This window comes from Schistocerca nitens, chromosome 4 (genome assembly GCF_023898315.1).
Source record: "Schistocerca nitens isolate TAMUIC-IGC-003100 chromosome 4, iqSchNite1.1, whole genome shotgun sequence".
NCBI lineage: Eukaryota > Metazoa > Arthropoda > Insecta > Orthoptera > Acrididae > Schistocerca > Schistocerca nitens.
Genome location: NC_064617.1, coordinates 553,264,055 through 553,285,173, shown reverse-complemented (window position 1 = coordinate 553,285,173; position 21,119 = coordinate 553,264,055). Strand labels below are relative to the sequence as shown.

General features: G+C 40.2%; 1 protein-coding gene across 1 annotated transcript in view; it reads left to right on the top strand.

The window, feature by feature from the left end:
- Positions 1-21,119, top strand: part of LOC126251825 (acetylcholinesterase-like) — a 132,990-nt gene that overhangs the window by 20,706 nt on the left and 91,165 nt on the right. Inside the window, exon 3 of the mRNA XM_049952487.1 lies at positions 6,294-6,570. Within this exon, the coding sequence (XP_049808444.1) occupies positions 6,294-6,570 (277 nt within the window). The remainder of the gene's footprint in view (positions 1-6,293; positions 6,571-21,119) is intronic.

Here is a 21,119-nt window from a genome sequence, read left to right as displayed (position 1 = left end):
ACTATGAAGATCATTTATGGAAAAATATAATTTCATGAATGTTAAAGGTACGTTTAATTCTTTGGTTATTTTAACTTGCCACTCGTCTGTGGCTCTCAACAATATTTGGCGTGCCGTAAGTCGTAGGGAACTTTGTATCCTGTGTAGTCAGTAGAGCATGCACCACGGTCGATTATACTTATTTTAAGAGATTAAATTTTGGACTTTATCGAAACTGGTGTACAACTGGGACACTGATTCCCATGCTGCAGAATGAGTACGTCATAGCACGAAGACGGCTTCCCCACGGCGTATGATTGTCTCTCTCACAATGTTAAGCTCCCGCTGGAGGTTCGAGTCCTCCCTCAGGCATGGGTGTGTGTGTTGTTCGTTTAAGTAGTGTGTAAGTCTAGGGACCGATGACCTCAGTAGTTTGGGCCCTTAGTAATTCACACGCCTTTGAACATTTCAACACTATGTTAAGAATTTTCAGAGTCTACGATCGCCGGAATCCTGCAGAGCCACAGAAATTTTATTCCAGGTGCTGACTTCGACATCAAGAGGCAGATATAATACTATATGATTATGAACTGTAACTTTTAATCATTTTCTTTTATAGACTTAAGAATTAAATTAAGAATTAATTTTATACCAGCAAGTGTGGGAGAATAATTGTGTTAACATATTGACGAAACGACGTCTTTCGCCCAAAAGTTTCCGTTCAAGAAACTAGATATTATTTAAGCATAATAATTTAATTTCATTTTCATGGGGAGAGAAGTTAAACCAAGATGCAGTCGCCGGTTTCCACACACATTGTAGGATGGTCGAGGTCCTCCTCTGCGAGCGAGTCAGCGGAACAGTCGGGTTGTCAATTTTTTAGGTTGCCAGCCACCCAGCCTGCTACCGCTGCACCCTGCCCGTCAGTTTCCGAAAGTTTTCGTAGCCGTAAACGATGGGCGCGGAGTGATATTTCAATTTATTATCAATGTAGGGCAGGAACACACACACACACACACACAGCATATTGCATATACAGGGTGGCTTTTTACAAGGAGCAGAAAGGGATCACCCCTGTGGAGATCATCCCTTTCTAAATTTTTGTAACAGATCGAACAGATACGCCAGCATACTAGGGGTCGAGAAGATAACCTTGTTTCACTTTCCTACCTTCATTCTTAATCACATGATTTTATAATATTCCTTGCTTCCTTATTCACTACCTTCTGTCCCTTCTTGCGATCTGAAAACATCGCGGAGGCATATGATACAATTCCAGCGGCAAATGGCTCACCAGTTACTGAAGTATGCATTTTTCTTGACAGAATAAAACTATACATATATAAATAACAGAAAAGTATAATGTACTAACGAAGAAAGCTGGAGCGTTTAAATGGTGAAAAACGAAACACTACCCAAAGGCAATAAAATTTAGTACACAGTAAGGCAAAATCATTCGTTTGCGCAATACTACCACGGCTCATATGCGCCGTTCCGATGTGAGCATATGGCTGGGCTACTTTTCCGCTTCCCGCCTCAAATTTCCCACGGTGCTAGCGAGGCACGCGCGACGCGCGAAACTGTGCCTAACGCCGCGCGACCTGGCGCAGGCGCGTGTCGCGTCCCAGTCGCGTCGCGTCGCAATTTGCGCGGTCCCATTTGAACCAGTGAAATTACAAAAACGCGCGCTGCACTGCGTCGCGCCACATGCGCTATACGCGTCTGAATTTGTGCCTAGCCTAGCGGTTTACGATATGTCCGTCGTAGACTGACTCTCTCCAAAGCGACCCATATTCGAGATTCAAGCTACGCAGGTTCACGAGCACTTGAATGCTTTATAGTTTTTTGACCGAGAACACCTAATGTACAGATGAAAATAATGGTTTCAAATTAATCTTTTTATGAAGGCTAGTCCGATAAGACGATCATTCATAAGGAAGGGCATTACTAGTGAGACTGTCAGTGTAGTACACGATTACACAATTTCTAAGATGTGGGATCTTAATAAGTAATAGATTAAGAAGTTTCGCTTTACCGACAGGCTGGTACATGAAAAGTAAACGTGAAATGAGTTTAGAGCAAAAAAAAAAAAAATGGCTCTGAGCACTATGGGACTTAATATCTGAGGTCATCAGTCCCCTAGAACGTAGAACTACTTAAACCTAACTAACCTAAGGACGTCACACACATCCATGCCCGAGGCAGGATTCGAACCTGCGACCGTAGCGATCGCGCGGATCCAAACTGAAGCGCCTAGAACCGTTCGGCCACACCGGCCGGCCAGTTTAGAGCAACACAGCTACAATACAGCAGGCGGAAAGTTTTACTCACTGTGTTCTTTATTCACGTAAATAGTTGAACTTTCTCATTATAACCTGTTCTTGGGTTCTGGGAAGAATAGGAACTCCTGTCAACTTGGAGGTTATGAGAGACAGAGCACTTGATGAGAAGGAGAACTCAAGGGACCGCTTGTCTTTCGGTTAAAGCGATTGACGAAAGTCAAGATTAAACGTATTGCTGGGAGGTCGAATAGGGAACTGAAACAACCTGTAGATGTTTCTCTCCTTCTTACAAGAAATTTAGCTGCTTTGGTACAGTATTTCATTGGTTTCAGTCATCTCTTTGAATCACTTCATCTTCATTTATTTCAGTAGGAAGCAGCTTTCATAACACGGCCACACCTACATTTTTGGCTACAGTATGAGAATACATTTCCTTCCCTCATGACGTACACTGTTTCAATCGTACTGTTTGTTTTCTCGACGTAAGGCGTCAGCAAACTTCAGGGAGCAGTCCGACAAAATTCTAATGTCCGTATGTAATGTTTGGAGATGTATACCTGCAGATAGAAATGAGAACTTCCGTTTGATACAAAGCTGCAGGAAGAATGATCTACGCCAGAGCTTGAGAACTTGCAGAATTGTGTTTCTATCAGCACAATGTACAAGGTTAAGTAGCAAAATGCATTTCTACTACGAATGCTAAGAAAATGATAAGCATTCCTTAGAGCGACATTGCTGAAAAGCAAATCTGCATTTTTTAGACATGGTGGCCACATGTAGAGGAAGAACATTTCCCGTCATGTGAAAAGACATCCAGTTTATTTGTTCGCTTCAATACCACTTGTTTATGATATTTGTGTTGGCTGAGAAAGTTGGTTGCTTAAATAAAGAAGGATCAATACATAATAAACTTTTCTATGTGGGTGTTGGAACGATGGAAGTGTAGAATCTTGGTTTATGATTGAGTCGCTGAATAAAAGACAGTCATAGCGTTAAGGTCGACGAGAAGTATAGAAGCAGCGGTGTCTTGCATGACTCGAAAGTTTAAGAGTAGAGCTCTGATAAATTGAATAGGAAGTGAACTGAGGTCTGAGAGGCGAGTTACAGTCATCAGTTTCGCGAAAATTTGTTTCCTGAACGAATTATTTATAGCAGTCGAAAAGCTAGAACCGAGAGAGTTGCTTATAGAGAAATATTTCCATAAGGAAAGCGTTTTTTTTCCTCTGAGTGATGAAAACTGATGTCGCTGCTGTATGCAGATGACTGCAAATGAGAAATATTTTGAAAACATTTAAATGATAGCTCCAGTTTCAAGTGCAGGCACATGTTTTTACGCTGTGAAAGTTTGACGACGAGCCGTCAGTTAACATAATGGATTCAGTGAAATCAAAATAATAAGTGGATTGTTTCACTGCATCATAAGTGATTCTTCGATAAAATAGTGTTGCGGGACGTGTTTGTTTTCCTGATTCTTTGGAGTAATTTAATGGTATCTTATGAATGAAGGAGAGAATAACTGAAATATTTGTTACTTTTCTGGTCTTGAATGTAATAAATTCACACTCACTCCACTCTGTTTAATTTTTGGCAACTCTCTGACCATATAACCAAGTACTAACGATAATTATAACCTCTGTCCAGGGTTACTGCAGTGCAGGTTGGTGAGCATCTCAGCCATATTTGTTCCTCGTATCAGTTAAAAATGTTAAGCGAGGGTAGCTGCACATCATGAAACTCTGAACTGGACATTGGGATCTATCTTAGTTGGTTCTGTTCACGCACTATTAGTGGCCCTGCCCCACGATGTTATTAGAGTCACCTCTCGCAACAAGTTAAAAAACTGTACTCGCAGGCCATGTGGGACAGGTACTGTCATATGTTACGTTGCTAAACAGAAGAATAAACTTGTATATGTCAATGGTCGGACTGGTATTAGAATTCAGCTGGATAGTGAGATATTCAGAATTGAAAGATAAATTAGCTAAGAAAATTCGGTGTCTCAAAAACTATTCAAAGCATTCATAATGTATATTTCCACATCCTTAACCTGGAAAGTAAAAACGGCTACGAGTTAACGGTGGATATATGAGGAATCTTCGTTTTGCTGATGAGGCTGTACTGTTTGTCTTTAGTGTAGATGAAGTTCAGTAGCGAAGAGAAGCTATCAAAACTATTATCAATGTAGTCTTCAAAATCACTACCCATAAAACATGAATAATGTATAAAAGGCGATCAAGAAGTTTCAGCCTGAGGACGTTGACGAAACATTCGTGCAACGTAACGTGATCCACCGTGGGTAAATAAGCACAGACATGTAGACAAAGGGATTAATGTGGCTTCGTGTCTTTCCGATGTGCATGCGGTAAATGTGGAAATGTGAACTATGGCGACGTTATTAAGAAATGTGCCCAAACAGGAGCAACATGCTGTTATTCTTTTCATGGCTGACGAACGACAAACACCGGTAGACATTAACCGGAGAATGAGTAATGTACATGGAGGCAACAAGGCTGTCGAAAGCCACCATTGTGGAACGGGACGCCAAGTTCCGAGCCCGTCGCGATGCGACTCAAGACGCCGGTCCATCTGGGAGGGCAGCCACATTACGGGCAGCGACAAGCGAGTCGTTGATAATGGAGTGATGTTATCCATCGTTCTCTCGTCCCGAGAAGTTCAAGAGCCAGCCATCTACTGGAAAGTGGATGCTCACCCTGTTCTTTGATTACCGGGGCCCATTGTTTATTGATTTGAAGGAACCTGCTGTGTCCGTCACTGGGGAACGGTACTGCGCTACTCTGGAGAAATTACGGCGTGCAGTTAAGGCGGAACGTCTGGGATAACTGCGACAACGAGTGTTGCTGCTTCGTGATAACGCACGTACCCATATCGCAAATGTCGTAATGCAGAAGTTGCGCGAACTCGAGTGGAGGACACTCGAGCATCCGACCTATAGTACTGATCCCTGCCCATGAGGTTATCACTACTGTTCCTTCCGAAGAGGGTGTTCACCGGGCAGTTACGGACTACTTCAAGCAACGGGACACGGTGTTTTACCGGATGGGTTCCTCACCCTGGTGCGTCGGTGGGATGATTGGCTCAATGTTCATGGCGATTTTGCCTGCTTGACGTACTGATTCTGGTTTGTACGGCCTTCGAACGGAAACTTCTTGATTGCCCCTTATATAACCAACATATCGAAATGAAATCATAGAATCAGAGGACGAAATTTTATATTTCAGACAGTGAAAGACAGCTACTAGACCGACAGGAATAGAAATAAAAAGAATTTATCTGACTGCAGTGATTCTGGTTAACTACAGGGCTGTGTATTGTGATCTTTAGCATGTAGATGAACTAAGGCTTAAATCAGTGTTGCTGCAGGTTTTGGTGTAAGGTGCAGAACAGAAATAAATGACCCTGGGAACAAACTAGAGTGGGAAACGTTGATACGACTGTAAAGAAAATGAAATAGAAGTGGAAAATATAGCCAGAAGACTGGGTGGTAGGTTGAACAAGGAAATACTAGGCTTTATTCCAAGAGATAAGAAGAGAAGACGACAATCAAATAAAGTGAATGGACTTTATTGGAACACCTGGAGGAGCGACATCGATAAATAGTGTTGAAGAACTTAATTTATGTATAAATCTAGAGGTTGTCTTTACACAACAGAGGATGTAAAATTGCGTATGACGATATTATACAGGGTGTTCGAGAACCTCCTTGACAAACTTTGAGGAACGATATGTCATACAATGAGGTTCATTTTTCATTAAGGAACATGTTTTTCTCATCCGATCATTTAAGACCTGTGGACGTCATATGGCTGATACTGAAGATGACGATGAATCATAGAGACTCAAGTCTTCGTCTCTGTAAGCATAATCGTACTAAATATCAGCAAAGAGTATGTAAATATTTGTAAAAATAGTCCAGTGGTAGAAGGAAGTCACCACTGTGAACAATATCAATATAATACTAGCAGTCTTCGACATTTTCTTGCGATTTTGAAACCAAAAATTAATTTCTGTCAGGCGCCACGACCAGTAGCGGGCTGGGACGGCGTGTTCAACGCCACAGAATATGGCAGCAACTGCGTGCAAGAGGACGGCAGTGGGTCGGAGGACTGCCTCTACCTGAACGTGTACGTGCCTGGCGTTCCAGCGGAAGGCGCAGCGCTGCCCGTCATGTTCTGGGTTCACGGCGGGGGTTTCTCACAGGGCAGTGGCGATGGTCGTGAGTTCGGGCCTGATTTTCTCGTCTCGTATGGAGTCATACTAGTCACTGTCAACTACCGCTTGGGCCCGCTCGGTAAGTACTTCTAACAAAAGTAATGATGATAAATACGAATGATAACAGGTAGCCATACGAATGGAGGAACACAAATACACCGACGGAAAACATCGCAACACCAAGAAGGAGTGTGTAACATAAATGGATGTTGGTTGTCGTGTCTATACATCTGAAAGATTATGGTCGAATCAATTTTCGCGCCAGTCGCATAAGACTGTTGCTAGTAGCGTCACCATGAGGATACAAATTATTTTTGCTTTAAATACACGCCGTAACTGTCGTGAGCGTTAATTATCTTTGAGATTGGACGTTGCGAGCTGATGTTAGTCAAGAATGCCTTCAAGGCGACAAAGACATGTCACTGAGTTTGAATGAAGTAGTGTAATAGAACTACGGGAAGCTGGATGTTCCTTGAGCGATATTGCAGAAAGATGTGGCAGGAATTTAACCATTGTGCATGACTGCTGACAGCACTGGTCACGAGGATGTACGGTCACAAGAAAACCAGGCTCCAGACAGCCACATGGCACTACTGAGAGGAAAGACCATCGTGTTCAGTGTATTGCTCTGTCGCATCGTATTGCATCTGCAGCAGCAATTTGAGCAGCAGCTGGCATCACAGTGACACAAAGAACTGTTACAAATCAGTTACTTCAAGGAAAGCTGCAAGCCAGACACCTTTTAGCGTGCATTCCACAGACCCTGAACAACTGCCATTTGCGACTTCAGTAGTATCAAGCGAGAATTCATTGGAGGGCAGGATGGAGGTCTATTGTGTTTTCTGATGAAAGCTAGTTCTGCCTCAGTGCCAGTGACAGCCATGTGTTGGTTAGGAGAAGGCCACTTGAGGGCCCACAACCAATCTGTCTGCGTGCTAGAGACACTGGACTTAATGTAACTTGCCAGTGAATGGTTGGAAAAACAGTAAGAAAATTCATAAACTTTATGAAGGTCTAACTACATAATGTGAACTCTGAATACAAAGAAATTTTAGATCAATGAAAGTGTTTCAAGGATGAAGATTTTGGTATAAGAATAATCAGAATAGCTTTGATATAAACTTTATTATATAAATATTTATGTTGGTCAGTAATTTAAAATTTTTCCTGCCAGTCTATGTTTTTAGTCTATAGTCTTATTAACTACTTCCCTTAGGTGCTTAAAACTTTGTGCACACATTTATGACATTATTATCTAAAAAGTAGACAACCAAACGATTTCAGTCAATAGTTTTTATACGATAAATACATAAATTAGACAATCAAAATTAAGGTAATTTTTTATAATTAGTACGGGTATATTTCTCCTCCTGGTGATACTAAGCTGGTGTCTGTAGTTCACTTTTCTCCAAATGGTAGCCTGAAATATCACAAAAAATTCCAGACCTCTAGCTCAAATAGCTTTTTTGCATAAAATAAACATATCAGAAAATCTGATTCTTGGGAAATTCAGTTTAAAGGTACATTTCATCTGTTACTCACCTCTGTTGTTCTTAAAACCCTCCAGTGCATAATATTCTTGGTTTGTGTGTTCCTCATCTTCTATCTTCCTTTTCTCGCTCCTCTTTGCTATTCTGGCCTCTCTAGTTGCCCCAAGAACGCATTTCTTGCCTTCGACCACTCTCAAGGAATCAATTGCCGTCTTTGCTTGTCTCATATTGAAACCAGGAGTTAGACCTAACAACTCTAAAACATCACATCAGCTAACTGCACCATCATTAAAGCAAATAACGGCATCTAATACACCTAATCCCATAGTATTGAAACCAACAAACACAGTTTTAGGCAGGCATTCCAATATCACATAGTTGAAACATTCATTAACGTCTTGTGTTTTTCCATGTAAGCACCATGACAATAGTTTAGTGTCATTTAGTCCCTGTATATGGGCTTCATTGTTTCCAATACCTCAGATGGCAGGGAGTGATGGTGTGCATAAGTCTCACCATTTCCTATTGCTTTTTTGTATCCACACCATGTGTCTACACCACTGTCACAGAGAACATGCTGTGGATGGTCGTCCATAGACGCTTTATGGAGAAAGGTAGCCCCTACTGCTTTCTTCATGACCAGAGTATTTTCTAGATTCCTTCTTATGGCTGAACCATAATAGAGCTGCAGTTTGTCCACCTGTTCCTTAGGCGACCACCAATTTGTCTGCCATCACTGAGTTTGTCCCCTTCATATCTTTCATTAGCTTATGTAAACATGTACCCATCGTCTTTTGGGTATGACCATCACATTCTAACTTTTCAACTTTTACAGTTCTTCCATAAGGCATATTTTCCAACACATTTGCAAATTCTTTGGAGTCTCCATCTCCAAGGCACTTCATATACCGTACACCATAATTCTCTTCTGAACTTTGAAATATTCCGAGAACTCCCTCTGATTCCATTCTACCACTGTTCCCAGAAAAATTCTGAACACAAACATGATACTGGTTATTTCCTTTGCAATCATGGCAGTACTTTGTCATACATTCTGTGTCAATTACCTTTCCATTTTCTAGGAATGTTGCGGTGACAACATCATTCAATGATAGGTGATCACGCTTCTGCCATGTTCCATCAAAGGCTGCAGCTATATCAGTGTCACCTTCATTGCATAACATAGTTTCTTTTACTGGTTTCTTCATTGACACAGTATTCACTTGACCAAGACTTTCAGGAAGTAATTGTGTGTATTTCTCAGGTCTTGTCGTTGGAAGCATATTCATGAAAGCACTAAATGTTTGAGCTGCCTTTCTACCCTCCCAATACACCTCATTCCATATGCAAGTCTGATATTTGTGTAATAACCTCTTCCTTTGCACAATCCAGAAGAATACCCTGTTTTAATTACCCCACAGAAATCACAAAACACATTTAACTTACTAGCCACACCTTTACTGCCTTCAAAATCTTCGACAATTTTAATACCATCTTTTCCACAAAGCGCACACACAGCAACATTCTTTAGAAGCGAACATAAAGCACTCAATTCAGCAATTATGGAAACACATTCCGTTACAGTGTTTTGATCATATTTTATAGAAATGTCACTCTGGGTACTCAAATATTTTAGCTACTGTCTTGGGGCACTTGGCGGAGTCGACATAGCATCCAGTTGGTTTGTGGATGTAATTACACAGTCTATACTTTCCAACGAACTAAACCGATTACCATCAAACTTACGTTTTCCTGTTCCAAAACACATTTTTGGAGGCATAACTTCTTCCGAGAATGACACAGCACCAAAAACTCAACAATGTACAGACGTTTGAACACAAACAACTCTCGAAAACCGTAGATATATAAAGTAAAACAGAGGAGCATCGGAAGGCGTGTGTGTTAACAGGGCTGCCAACACAAAAAACGATTACGAGATGTATCTTTTCGAAGAGGAAAAATAATAATGACGCCATTTGAAATCTGACCGCAGCCAAAACACGGTCGTTGCCGCATACCGACATATACTTAAATTTGGTTTTAAAGATGTTCCCGATGCCCAAATCGATTAATTTAACTACTATTTTGTTCAGAAAACTCTAAATATTGATGTAAAACGGAAAAAAATCGAATTTTTGAATCAGATTCACTAGCAAGTCACCTGCACCTGGAGTGTCGGTCTGGGGAGCGATTTCGTATGACAGCAGGAACACTCTCGTGGTTATCCCATGCACCCTGACTTCAAATTTGTACGTCAATGTAGTGATTCGACCTACAGTGCTGCCCTTCATGAAATCAATTCCAACGCCTGTTGTTCCAACTGAATAACGCTCGCCCACATGCCACTTTTGTAACCCAACATACTCTACAGAGTATTGACAAGCTGCTGTGTCCTGCTCGGTCTGTTAAAATGGCTCTGAGCACTATGGGACTTAACTTCTGGGGTCATCAGTCCCCTAGAACTTAGAACTACTTAAACCTAACTAACCTAAGGACATCACACACATCCATGCCCGAGGCAGGATTCGAACCTGCGACCGTAGCGGTCGCGCGGTTCCGGACTGTAGCGCCTAGAACCGCTCGACCACCCCGGCCGGCTGCTCGGTCTGTCTCCAATCGAGCGCATGGTACATCGTCGGACGACAGCTCCAGCGTTATCCACAACCATCATTAAACGTCCCTGTGTTGACCGACGAAGTGCAAGAGGAATGGATCTCCATCCCACAAATTGACATCCGGCATCTGTACAACACAACGATGGCGCGTTTCCAGCTTCTGGCAGTTACACCGGTTATTAATGTATCAGCATTTCACATTTCCAGTGGCATATCTATAGCTTACATTAATTAACCTGAGATCTTGCAATAATAGTTACTTACATATGTTACCTAGACAACTGTATGCCCGAAATGTCAATACTCTGCATTAATTATTCTTTGTCGTTGCGGTTCCCCCCCTTCGACAGTGGTCAGTGTATGATATGTGAAATACTTCAGCAAGCGACTAGCTAGTAGCGTTAGGATTCCAGGTCACAAAAACAAAATGAAAGGCCGTCCAGAAGAGACATTAAATGTAAGAAAGAAAAAAAAGGAGAGCGTGACAGAGCAACTTTAATAATTGAAAACTGAGAAACAACTTTCAAGTGATTGCAAATTGAGAAACTTTCCGTTGATGTTTGGAAGGAACTACATGGCGCGGACCTTCTATTACAGTAATTGCAAATGGCGCAGTATGATATGCAGGCCTTACTTGACACAAAGAAGGTTTCAATTAACGCATGTCCAAAACAAAAAGAAATTCATCAATAGTTAACATGTGAATTGAGACCTGCACGCTCAGCAAATGAAAGTAAGGAACGGACAATTGTAAAATATAAGTTTAGCTATATCAAGAAAATATGATAAAATGGAAATGACCCCGCCCTGTTGCATAAAACAAGGTGTAAATAATGTTTCCACTAATACAAAAACATTTAAATTAATCTGAGTACAAAATAAAATTAAAATAAAATTAACAAAATTAAACTAAAAGTAACAAGGGATAAGTAAAAATACTGATAAATTAAAAACCGGGCTCAGACTCACTAAACAAAACCCGCGTCCGGCCATCCTGATTTAGGTTTTCCGTGATTTCCCTAAATCGCTCCAGGCAAATGCCGGGATGGTTCCTTTCAAAGGGCACGGCCGACTTCCTTCCCCATCCTTCCCTAATCCGATGAGACCGATGACCTCGCTGTCTGGTCTCCTTCCCCAAACCAACCAACCAACCACTAAACAAAAACGACTGTGTCATGTAAACACAGACATTTTTAGCAATGTAGGTTGGCCATCAGTAAAACTTTTAAACAAAATCGAATCAACTAAACATAATAGAATGATGCCTAAGATCAGCGGATAGCTTCGAATTTTCATACAGTCCACATACTACTGTGCTCTCCAGACAAGTCCCACGTTCGCCAACGCCTGTTATTCTGTAATTTCAATCCGCACGTGGATTCCTTACCCGTAAATACGAGATTAAATTCCAGAGCCGTCATCCACCAAATCCGAGTAATGTCCTTCTTGGGCGTATAAGTTGATGAAATTACGCCACCCACATGCTCGAAACGATATTTAATTTTAGCAATTGCTCTAAGTGTCCATGTCGCACATAACTAAATGCGCTTTCCCTTTGACGGCCATCCTCCAGCAATCGATGTTTAAACGAGTGAGGATTACATACAAATTTAAGACATTTCTTTAAGTATTAAGTGAAGAATTTAGGTTGTTTTCATTACACATATATTTAGTAGTGTCGTATCTACTCTGGGAATTAACGGTTTTAAGTTCAATCTTTGATTTCCTTTCAAAACGCGCAAAGGTCGTCTCGCGTATACACGATCTTAGGCCTAATTTTTCGAGTATACGAGTTTTGATTTTTAACGTTAGCTTAACTGCATTATGTTACTACATTAATAATATACACGTCCATTAGTATTCCATATACCTTTAGTGACTCTTGTGATCTGTAGTTAATAGAATATTACCGTTATTGCCTAGATAAATTTTGTAAAAATATTGTAAACAACAATGAGCAAGAAGTGTTTTAGCTGCCATAGGAAAGTCAGTTCTATGGTTCTGTGCAACTGTTGTGGAAGATGATTACATTGGGGTGAATGTAGTGGCATGGGAATTGGGAAGCAAATGGGTCTGTTCCACGGTAATGCAGATTATGTTCAAGGGATAGGAAAATAACGGAGCAGGAAGGGAAGATTAGAGCCCATCAGGCTGAACTGCATAGTGCTATGGAGGAACTGACGAGGTTAAGGGAGGGGGAGAAGGGTGAAGACAGGTGGGAAGTGGTAGCAACGAACAGGGGCCACATTAAGAGAAGAGTATCTGACGGTTTCATCATTGGCACAAACAACAGATTTGCCTTGCTGCCTCAGTCATCTAAGGAAGAGGCTCAAGTAGATGTAAGTGTAGTCAGCAGTCAGCAGACTTTCACTAGGAAACTAACTGTCGCAAAAGAAGTGGAAAGTAAGAAGGAAACTCTGTTGTTAGGTAGTAGCCATGGAAGAGGTGTGGGCCAGATCTTTCAGGAAAAAATTAGGTGACAGGTAGTAGGTCACAAGTATTTTCAAGCCCAGTGCATGTCTTAGCCAATTGACAGAGGATGTAGGATCATTGTGCAAGGATTTTACAAAGCAGGATCATGTTGTAGTAGTGGGTGGAGCGGGAAACAGCATTGATAGGGATCAGGGCTACAATATTAAGTGCAACCTGCTAAAAATAGCATCTGCAACGAACCATACAAATGTTGGCTTGGTTGCAGTGTGATCGGCCCCAATTGAACAGCTCTGTCAGGAGGGTCAATATGGAGCTAGATCAGCTGCTTCGGGTGGCTACTTTGTCAGGTACAGGTTTGGTACCTGTTTATGGTATTGGTCAGTGGGACTTCACAAGACATCGCCTGAATCTCAAAAGGAAAGGGAAGGGTAAACTGGCTGGAATGATAGAAAAATCTTTAGGGGGCACTGAAACTCGTAGGAGTCCTTTTTTTAGGCAAAGATCAGTGTCGTATCATCCTACATTGAATTAAATTAAGCTCAATGAGAAGTTCAAACAGGCAGGTACTAGAGATTTGAAAATATCACAAGATTCTCATAACAGTAGAGTGAAAATAAATGTTAGTATGTCAAAAGATTTACATAAAAGCACAGTGTAAATAATGTTAATATATTTCATCAGAGTAGCAGGGGATTAAAAAACAAAGTAGATGAGTTTCTTGTTTGTTTAGAAGATTTGGAAACTGAGGATGGAATAAATGTACTATGCCTGCCTGAACGTCATATAGTGATAGGTATGGAAATGGTAAACGTAGATGGATATCAGCTTTCAGCACATGTATGTAGAGACACTATGGAGAGAGGAGGAGTTGCCATACATGTTAAAATCTGTCATAGAGTGAAAAATTTGGAAACAAAAAATTTTGTATAGAGCAACAAATAGAAGCATGTGTATGTGAGCTTAAACTAAATAACGGAACTTTTATAATTGTAGCTATATATAGGTCCCCATTGGGAAATTTTCAACTATTTTTGAAAAACTTGGATACTTTGTTGTGCTGTCTGTTAGAGGAAAGCAAATTATTGTTTATGGGAATTTCAATGTAGATGCTATGAAAGAGTCTGATAGAAAGCTTGTCCTTGAAATATTACTTGGTTCTTTCAATTTGACATCAATTATTGATTTTACTACTTGGGTGGTACAGAAAAGCTGCACACTGACAGATAATGTTTTCATATACCAAGATAAAATTAATAAAATAAAAACCTTTCCTGTTAAGAATGGTCTGTCTGATCATGATGCACAGCTAGTTACATTATATGACATAGCTCCGTACAGTAATGCAAAACAGTCCTCCAGAATAGAACGTTCAATTAACAATTTAACAGTTCAAAATATCAGGGAAAGCTTGCAACAGTTAGACTGGGATGAGGTGTACAGAGAACATGATGCTAATTTAAAATTTAACCTATTTCTTGATACCTTGTGAGTATATTTGAAAACAGTTTCCCTAAGAAAATAGTGAAATATAATTGCAAGAAACCATGTAAAGGCGGCCATGGCTTACTACAAGGATAAAAATATCTTGCAAACAGAAAAGGGAAATGTATCTTATAGCTAGGAGGAGTAATGATCCTGAAACAGTGGAACATTATAAAAACTACTGCACTGTGTTAAGAAAAATTATTGAAAAGTCCAGAAGTATGTGCATTATGTCTGAGATTAGCACATCTGATAATAAAATTAAATCCATTGGGAATATTGTTGAAAGGGAATCTGGGCAACTGAGAGCACAGGAAGAATGTATTTCTGCCAAACACAATGAGTAGTTGGTTAACAAGAAGTCAGAAGTAGAAAACATTTTTAATAGTCATTTTTTAAGTGTTGTAGACAAAATAGGATCCAGCTATTCATTAGAAAATGCAAGGCAGGTTATGGAAGAGGAAATATCCATGCAATTTGACTAAATTAAAATTCAACTCGCCTCTCCTACTGAAATTAGGAAAACAATAAATTCACTCTAAAGTAAAAGCTCACATGGAATTGATGGAATTTCCAGCAGAGTACTAAAAGGCTGCTCCCAACAAACAAGTAAGATTCTCAGCCACATATGTAGTAGCTCACTGAAACAGGGCATTTTTCCAGACAGACTGAAATATGTTATTGTTAAACCATTGCATAAACAAGGGGATGGATAAAATGTTAACAACTATCACCCAATCTCACTTCTGACAGCTTTATCCAAAATTCCTGAAAAAGTAATGTATTCATGAGCAGCATCACATATTTGTAAAAATGAAGTACTAAGAAAATGTCAGTTTGGTTTTCAGAAAGGTTATTCAAAAGAAAATGCTAAAGTGCTTTCACTGATCGAATATTAGATGCACTGAATAACCAAACATTACCCATTGGGATATTTTGTGATCTGTCAAAGGCTTTTGATTGTGTGAATCATGAAATTCTTCTAGATAAGCTTAAGTATTGTGGTATGAGTGGGACAGTGCACAAATGGTTTCATTCATACTTAACTGGAAGAATGAAGAAGGTTCAAATTAACAGTACAGATAGTCTTCAAAAACCGGTAGCGTCCTCTAACTGGGGAGGTATCAAGAATGGTGTCCCACAGGTTTCAGTCTTGGGTCCCTTATTGTTCTTAATATATATTAACGACTTGCCACTCTATATTCATGAAGATGCAAAGCTAAATCTTTTTGCTGATGATATACGTATAGTAACCACACCCAACAAGCAAGAATCAGCTGAGGAAATTGCCAATAATGTCTTTCAGAAAATGATTAAGTTGTTCTCTGCAAATGGAATCTCACAAAATTTTGAGAAAACACAGTTTATACAATTCTGTACAGTAAATGGCATAACACCAATGATAAATGTAGACTATGAACAGAAGTCTTTTGCTAAGGCAGAGTACTCAAAATTTTTGGGTGTGTTGATGAAAAATTGAACTGGAAGAAACACATCGATGATATCGATGATCTGCTGAAATGATTAGGTTCAGTTACTTACGTTATTAGGGTTACTGCCAATTTCGGTGATAAACATATCAGTAAATTAGCCTCTTTTCATTCACTGCTTTTATATGGCATCATATTTTGAGGCAACTCGTCATTAAGAGAGAAAGTATTCATTGCACAAAAGTGTGTAATCAGAATAATAGCTGGAGCCCACCCAAGATCACCTTGCAGACATTTATTTAAGGAACTCAAGATATTTACAGTACCTTCGCAATACACACACACAAACACACACACACACACACACACACACACACACACCACAGAAAATTTGTCATTAATAACCCATCCCAATCCAGAAATAACAGCAAAGTGCACAGCTAAGACACTAAAAGAAATGATCATCTTCCCTATTCTGGATTAAATCTCACTTTTCCACAGAAAGGGGTGAATTATGCTGCCACAAAAATCTTTGGTCATTTGTAAAATAGTATTAAAAGTCTGACAGATAGCTAACCAACATTTGAAAGCAATTTAAAAGAATTTCTGAATGACAGCTCCTTCTACTCAATAGGTGAATTCTTGGATATGAAGTAAGTAGTAACTATAAAAAAAAAGAATAGTTATTTTGTGTAAAGAAAAATTATGTTAAATTGATACATGCCACATCATTAAGAAATGTCGTATTCTTTATCTACGGAACAAGGATTAATGTATGTATGACCTGGTGGGACCATCATTACGTCAGCGTGGAAGAACGCGCAGGTGCACCCTGGCGAGAGGCAAAGCAAGCCATCGCTTAGCTACAAGCTACATTCAATGATGTTATATTGCTCTTTCGATTACATATTGATACGGGGTGGATAAGAGAGAGACGTCACTGCAGTTATCGATATAGGTTCGATTACTTTCCTGTGAAACAAAGAGAATGGGAGAGACACCACGATCTGCAAGTTTGTTCTCCAGTGTGTTGTAACAGAAAGTATTGGATAGACCGCCAGTGACAGAGCACCTCATGTTTCTGCTGCTAAAAAGGCGAGTACACCGTTAGTTTTTTGTATATTTTTATGAGCTTACTAGATTATTTTTATAATTTCTTGCGTGTTCGAGTGCTTACTAGGCACAAGCTTTTATTTTAATGACAGTGTAGCATACTGTACCGCCATTGCTATCGACAGGATTTTGTTTGTTTTGATTAGTGTAGCTTAGTGTCGGATAGACCGTCAGTAACGGAACACCTTGTGTTCCTGCTGCTTAGAAGGCGAGTAAACGGTTCATTTGTTGTATATTTTTACGAGCTTGAAACAGGAGAGACTGCAGTAATGGACAGGTACTGTAATTGCTGTGTACAGATGCGAGCTGAGTTGGCGACCATTCGCTCACCGCTCCAGGCTCCATTGGATTCTGTCATACAGCTTGAGGCTGCTGCCAGGGGGCATCACTGTGGTGGGTTGGACACAGGGATGCGAGAGATGTCGAGCATGTCCCATGTGTCCCCCATTCGGTCTGCTGCTGTGGCTTCCCTCGGTACTGCCTGCACTGAGGTTGACCTCTCACCCGTGGTTGAGGGAGAGATCATTCCAAAGTCTGGCAGGCAGCAAAAAACTTTCTAAGGGGCCGATTGTAGTGCCTCCTCGGTTTGTTGGACGAACAGGTTTTGGGCATTATCTGTGGCTGACAATGTCTCTGAGCCGGATGCAGTCGTCCACCCTGTTCCAGAGGAAGCTTTTTGGCCCGCAAGGTCTGGGCGTTCACAGAGGGTGGATTTGCTTGTAGTTGGGAGCTCCAATGTCAGGTGCATAGTGGGGCCCCTTAGGAATATGGCTGTCAAGGATGGGAAGAAAGCCAGTGTGCATACCAGCTGGAGTCATTCTGGATGTGGAAAGGCTCCTTCTGGATGCCGTGAAGAGTACAGGGTGCAGCCAACTGCAGGTGGTGGCTCATGTTGGTACCAATGACGTATGTCGCTTTGGATCGGAGGAGATTCCTCTAGTTTTGGGCAGCTAGCGGAAATGGTAAAGACTGCCCGTCTTGCTTGCGAGTTTAAGGCGGAGCTCACCATCTGCAGCAGTGTCGATAGAACCGACTGTGGTCCTCTGGTGCACAGCCAAGTGGAGGGTCGGAATCAGAGTCTCAGGCGGTTCTGTTGCATGGGGGCTTAATTAAAATAGAATGCAAATAATTTTAATTTTTTGTTTCAGTAACTGTCTGTTCGGTTACGAAGTCTCGTAACGGTTGGCCCTGACTAGTATTATTACGCAATCTGACTGCTAGAACAACAACAAAGAATGAAATGGAAATTTTCATTAACACAATTAATTAATTAAGTCCCCAGCAACTATAAAACCTACGAAATCAAAGCACAAGTATAACTGTTCTGTGTGTGGAAGTATGACTCAACGTACGCATCTGGCACGGTTCTTCTTCAACAACACAAGAAATTTTAAATATCATTTATACTGAATTAATTAAAGAGAATAAAAATACCATAATTACTCAAGAGAACCAGAATTACACTCTAATCCAAGAACACAAGCCAGATGCTTTGTTGACTGAACCTGTAATGACGCATTATTTAAAACATGGAAATAATGAAAAATAAATCAAGTTTCGTTACCTTCATATATTGACCAAAATCACTCTAATCATTACAATATATCTCCACACCGACTCGCTATTACCACATCTCAACAAGAACTTTTCCGTATCACATCTCAGCAAGCACTCCCTACTAGCACATCTGAACACGAACTGACTACTACGAGTCCTGGACAAGCACTGCCACTACGACATCTCAATAATCACTGCCAGTGGAGGCGGCGGAACAATGCTCTCTAGCGATCTCTGGCGCTGTGGCTCAGTGTAGCCACCTTTCATATGCCCTTCCTCCACGGCTAGAATTTGATGGTATTTTTGCCAGCATTGGTGGTGAAAATACCACCAAATTCGTCAAAAAAATACAGACAAAAATAAAAGATAATATTAATACGTAAATATCATATAACTAGATAAAATTTTGGCTTTGCACTGACCTTTCAATAACCTATTATATAGAATACAGTAAGCAATACAAATTCTTTCATACATGTGACTTTACATAATAGTTTACACAAGTATTATGTGGTTAAACAATTCAATCAATAGCGTCAGCAATGACGAATATGTGCAGGTAAGAGTCTCATAACTTTTCACAACCAGTAATACACAAAAAATCAGTTTATACAAATATTCACATAAACGCTTTCCATAGCTCAAGAATAAGCAGTTGACAGTTCCAGCAGTAGCACCCAGCAATGGTCAACAGGTGCAAAAACCAACAAGTAACATTTTTTCAATAGAAACGGTCCATCAGTGGCACCCAGTAATGTTGAATAGGTGCAGACACCAACAAGTAACACCATTTCAGTATAAGCAGTTCCATTAGTGGCACCAGCAATGTTGAGCAGGTGCACACAGCAACAGGTGACATCTTTTCAGTAGAAGCAGTCCATCAGTGGCACCCAGCAATGTTGAGCAGGTGCAGACACCAACAAGTAACACCATTTTAGTAGAAGCAGTCCATCAGTGGCACCCAGTAATGTTGACCAGGTGCAGACAGCAAGAAGCAACATCATTTCAGTAGAAGCAGTCCATCAGTGGCACCCAGCAATGTTGAGCAGTTGCAGACACCAACAAGTAACACCATTTCAGTAGAAGCAGTCCATCAGTGGCACCCAGTAATGTTGACCAGGTGCAGACAGCAACAAGTCACATTTCTCAGCAGAAGCAGTTCCATAAAATTCAGTATCACTGATCACACTGTTCATCAGAGTTTATAAGCAGAAATTAAACATGACTAAATGTCACACATCATGTTGAAAAGTGCAGCACCATCACTAATCAGACAGTTCAGGCATGAACAATAGTTTGAATACACATACAATGCTTTTACACTAAACATACAAATCATAACAAACACACAAATGATATCAGATAATTGTCCTATTAACTATTACAATACACACATACCAGTAAACCTATAACATTTATGGGTGTCAGTGCAAGCCACTACCAACAAATAAAATAATATTTAGGAGATAGGTGGGTAGGATTAGGAAAGGAAAACACACTCACTCATCTTTCATCCACATTTGTGCTACTGTGTAATTGAATAGTGTTAACTGTGTAAATGCAATTCTGTCAAAATTTTATGTTCATCATGTGTATCAAGTAGTAGTGGCAGCAATGTATAACAGTCAATAATAGTTAAGTCAACGTCATAGTCATCATGTCAAGACCAATGTTTGCCAAGCCAGATCAAAATGTACGGTTGCTGAACAACTGTCAGTGTACCAAGATATGCAAATGCTTCCTCTCTCAAAAAAAAGTATATACTGCTTTGTGATTTGACAAAGTGTGTGTGTAGACAATCTTCCTTCTACTTGAGTGTTCTAGTCTGCCATCTTCATCCTCCTTGTTCCATATGGACCAACAAAAAAAAATATGCTCCTCACTTACTTTACCTCTTATCCACCAAAACTCCAATAATCATCAGCATAATCTCAATACTTCACTAATACCTCTTCAATACGTCGATACATATAAACCTTATCATCAATATCATTTACCTTACCTCTTGTCCACGAAAACTCCAATAATCATCACTTAATCTTAATACTTCAATAATACCTCTTCACTACGTCGATATATATAAACCTCAGCACCAATATCATTTCACTTCCATAACAACTCTTTCCTCTAGTCAGTCTCCTCGAACAAGTACAGACAAAATCCTAGTGCAACTTCAATTCATCATCCCATACAATCCGAAGACACAGTGTCTACACACAACCTCTGTGTAATCCATCTGACCCAAATTTTCTACTCATTATAAATTATAAGATACATTTTGGTTCCTTGTCCATCATTAAATAAAAGAAATGCATACATGACCTCTAACAGACTTAGTTCGAATAACTCTCAGTAATTAAGTACGATTACGGAGTGTGAATGATCATAATATTTCACAGTGTGTACACCACTTCAAGAATCATAGCAGAAGCAAACATGTGGAGTATTTTTTGTGTCAAGTGTCACTTCCTATTTCAATTGCTCACGAAAAATGCAGTGTAATAACTG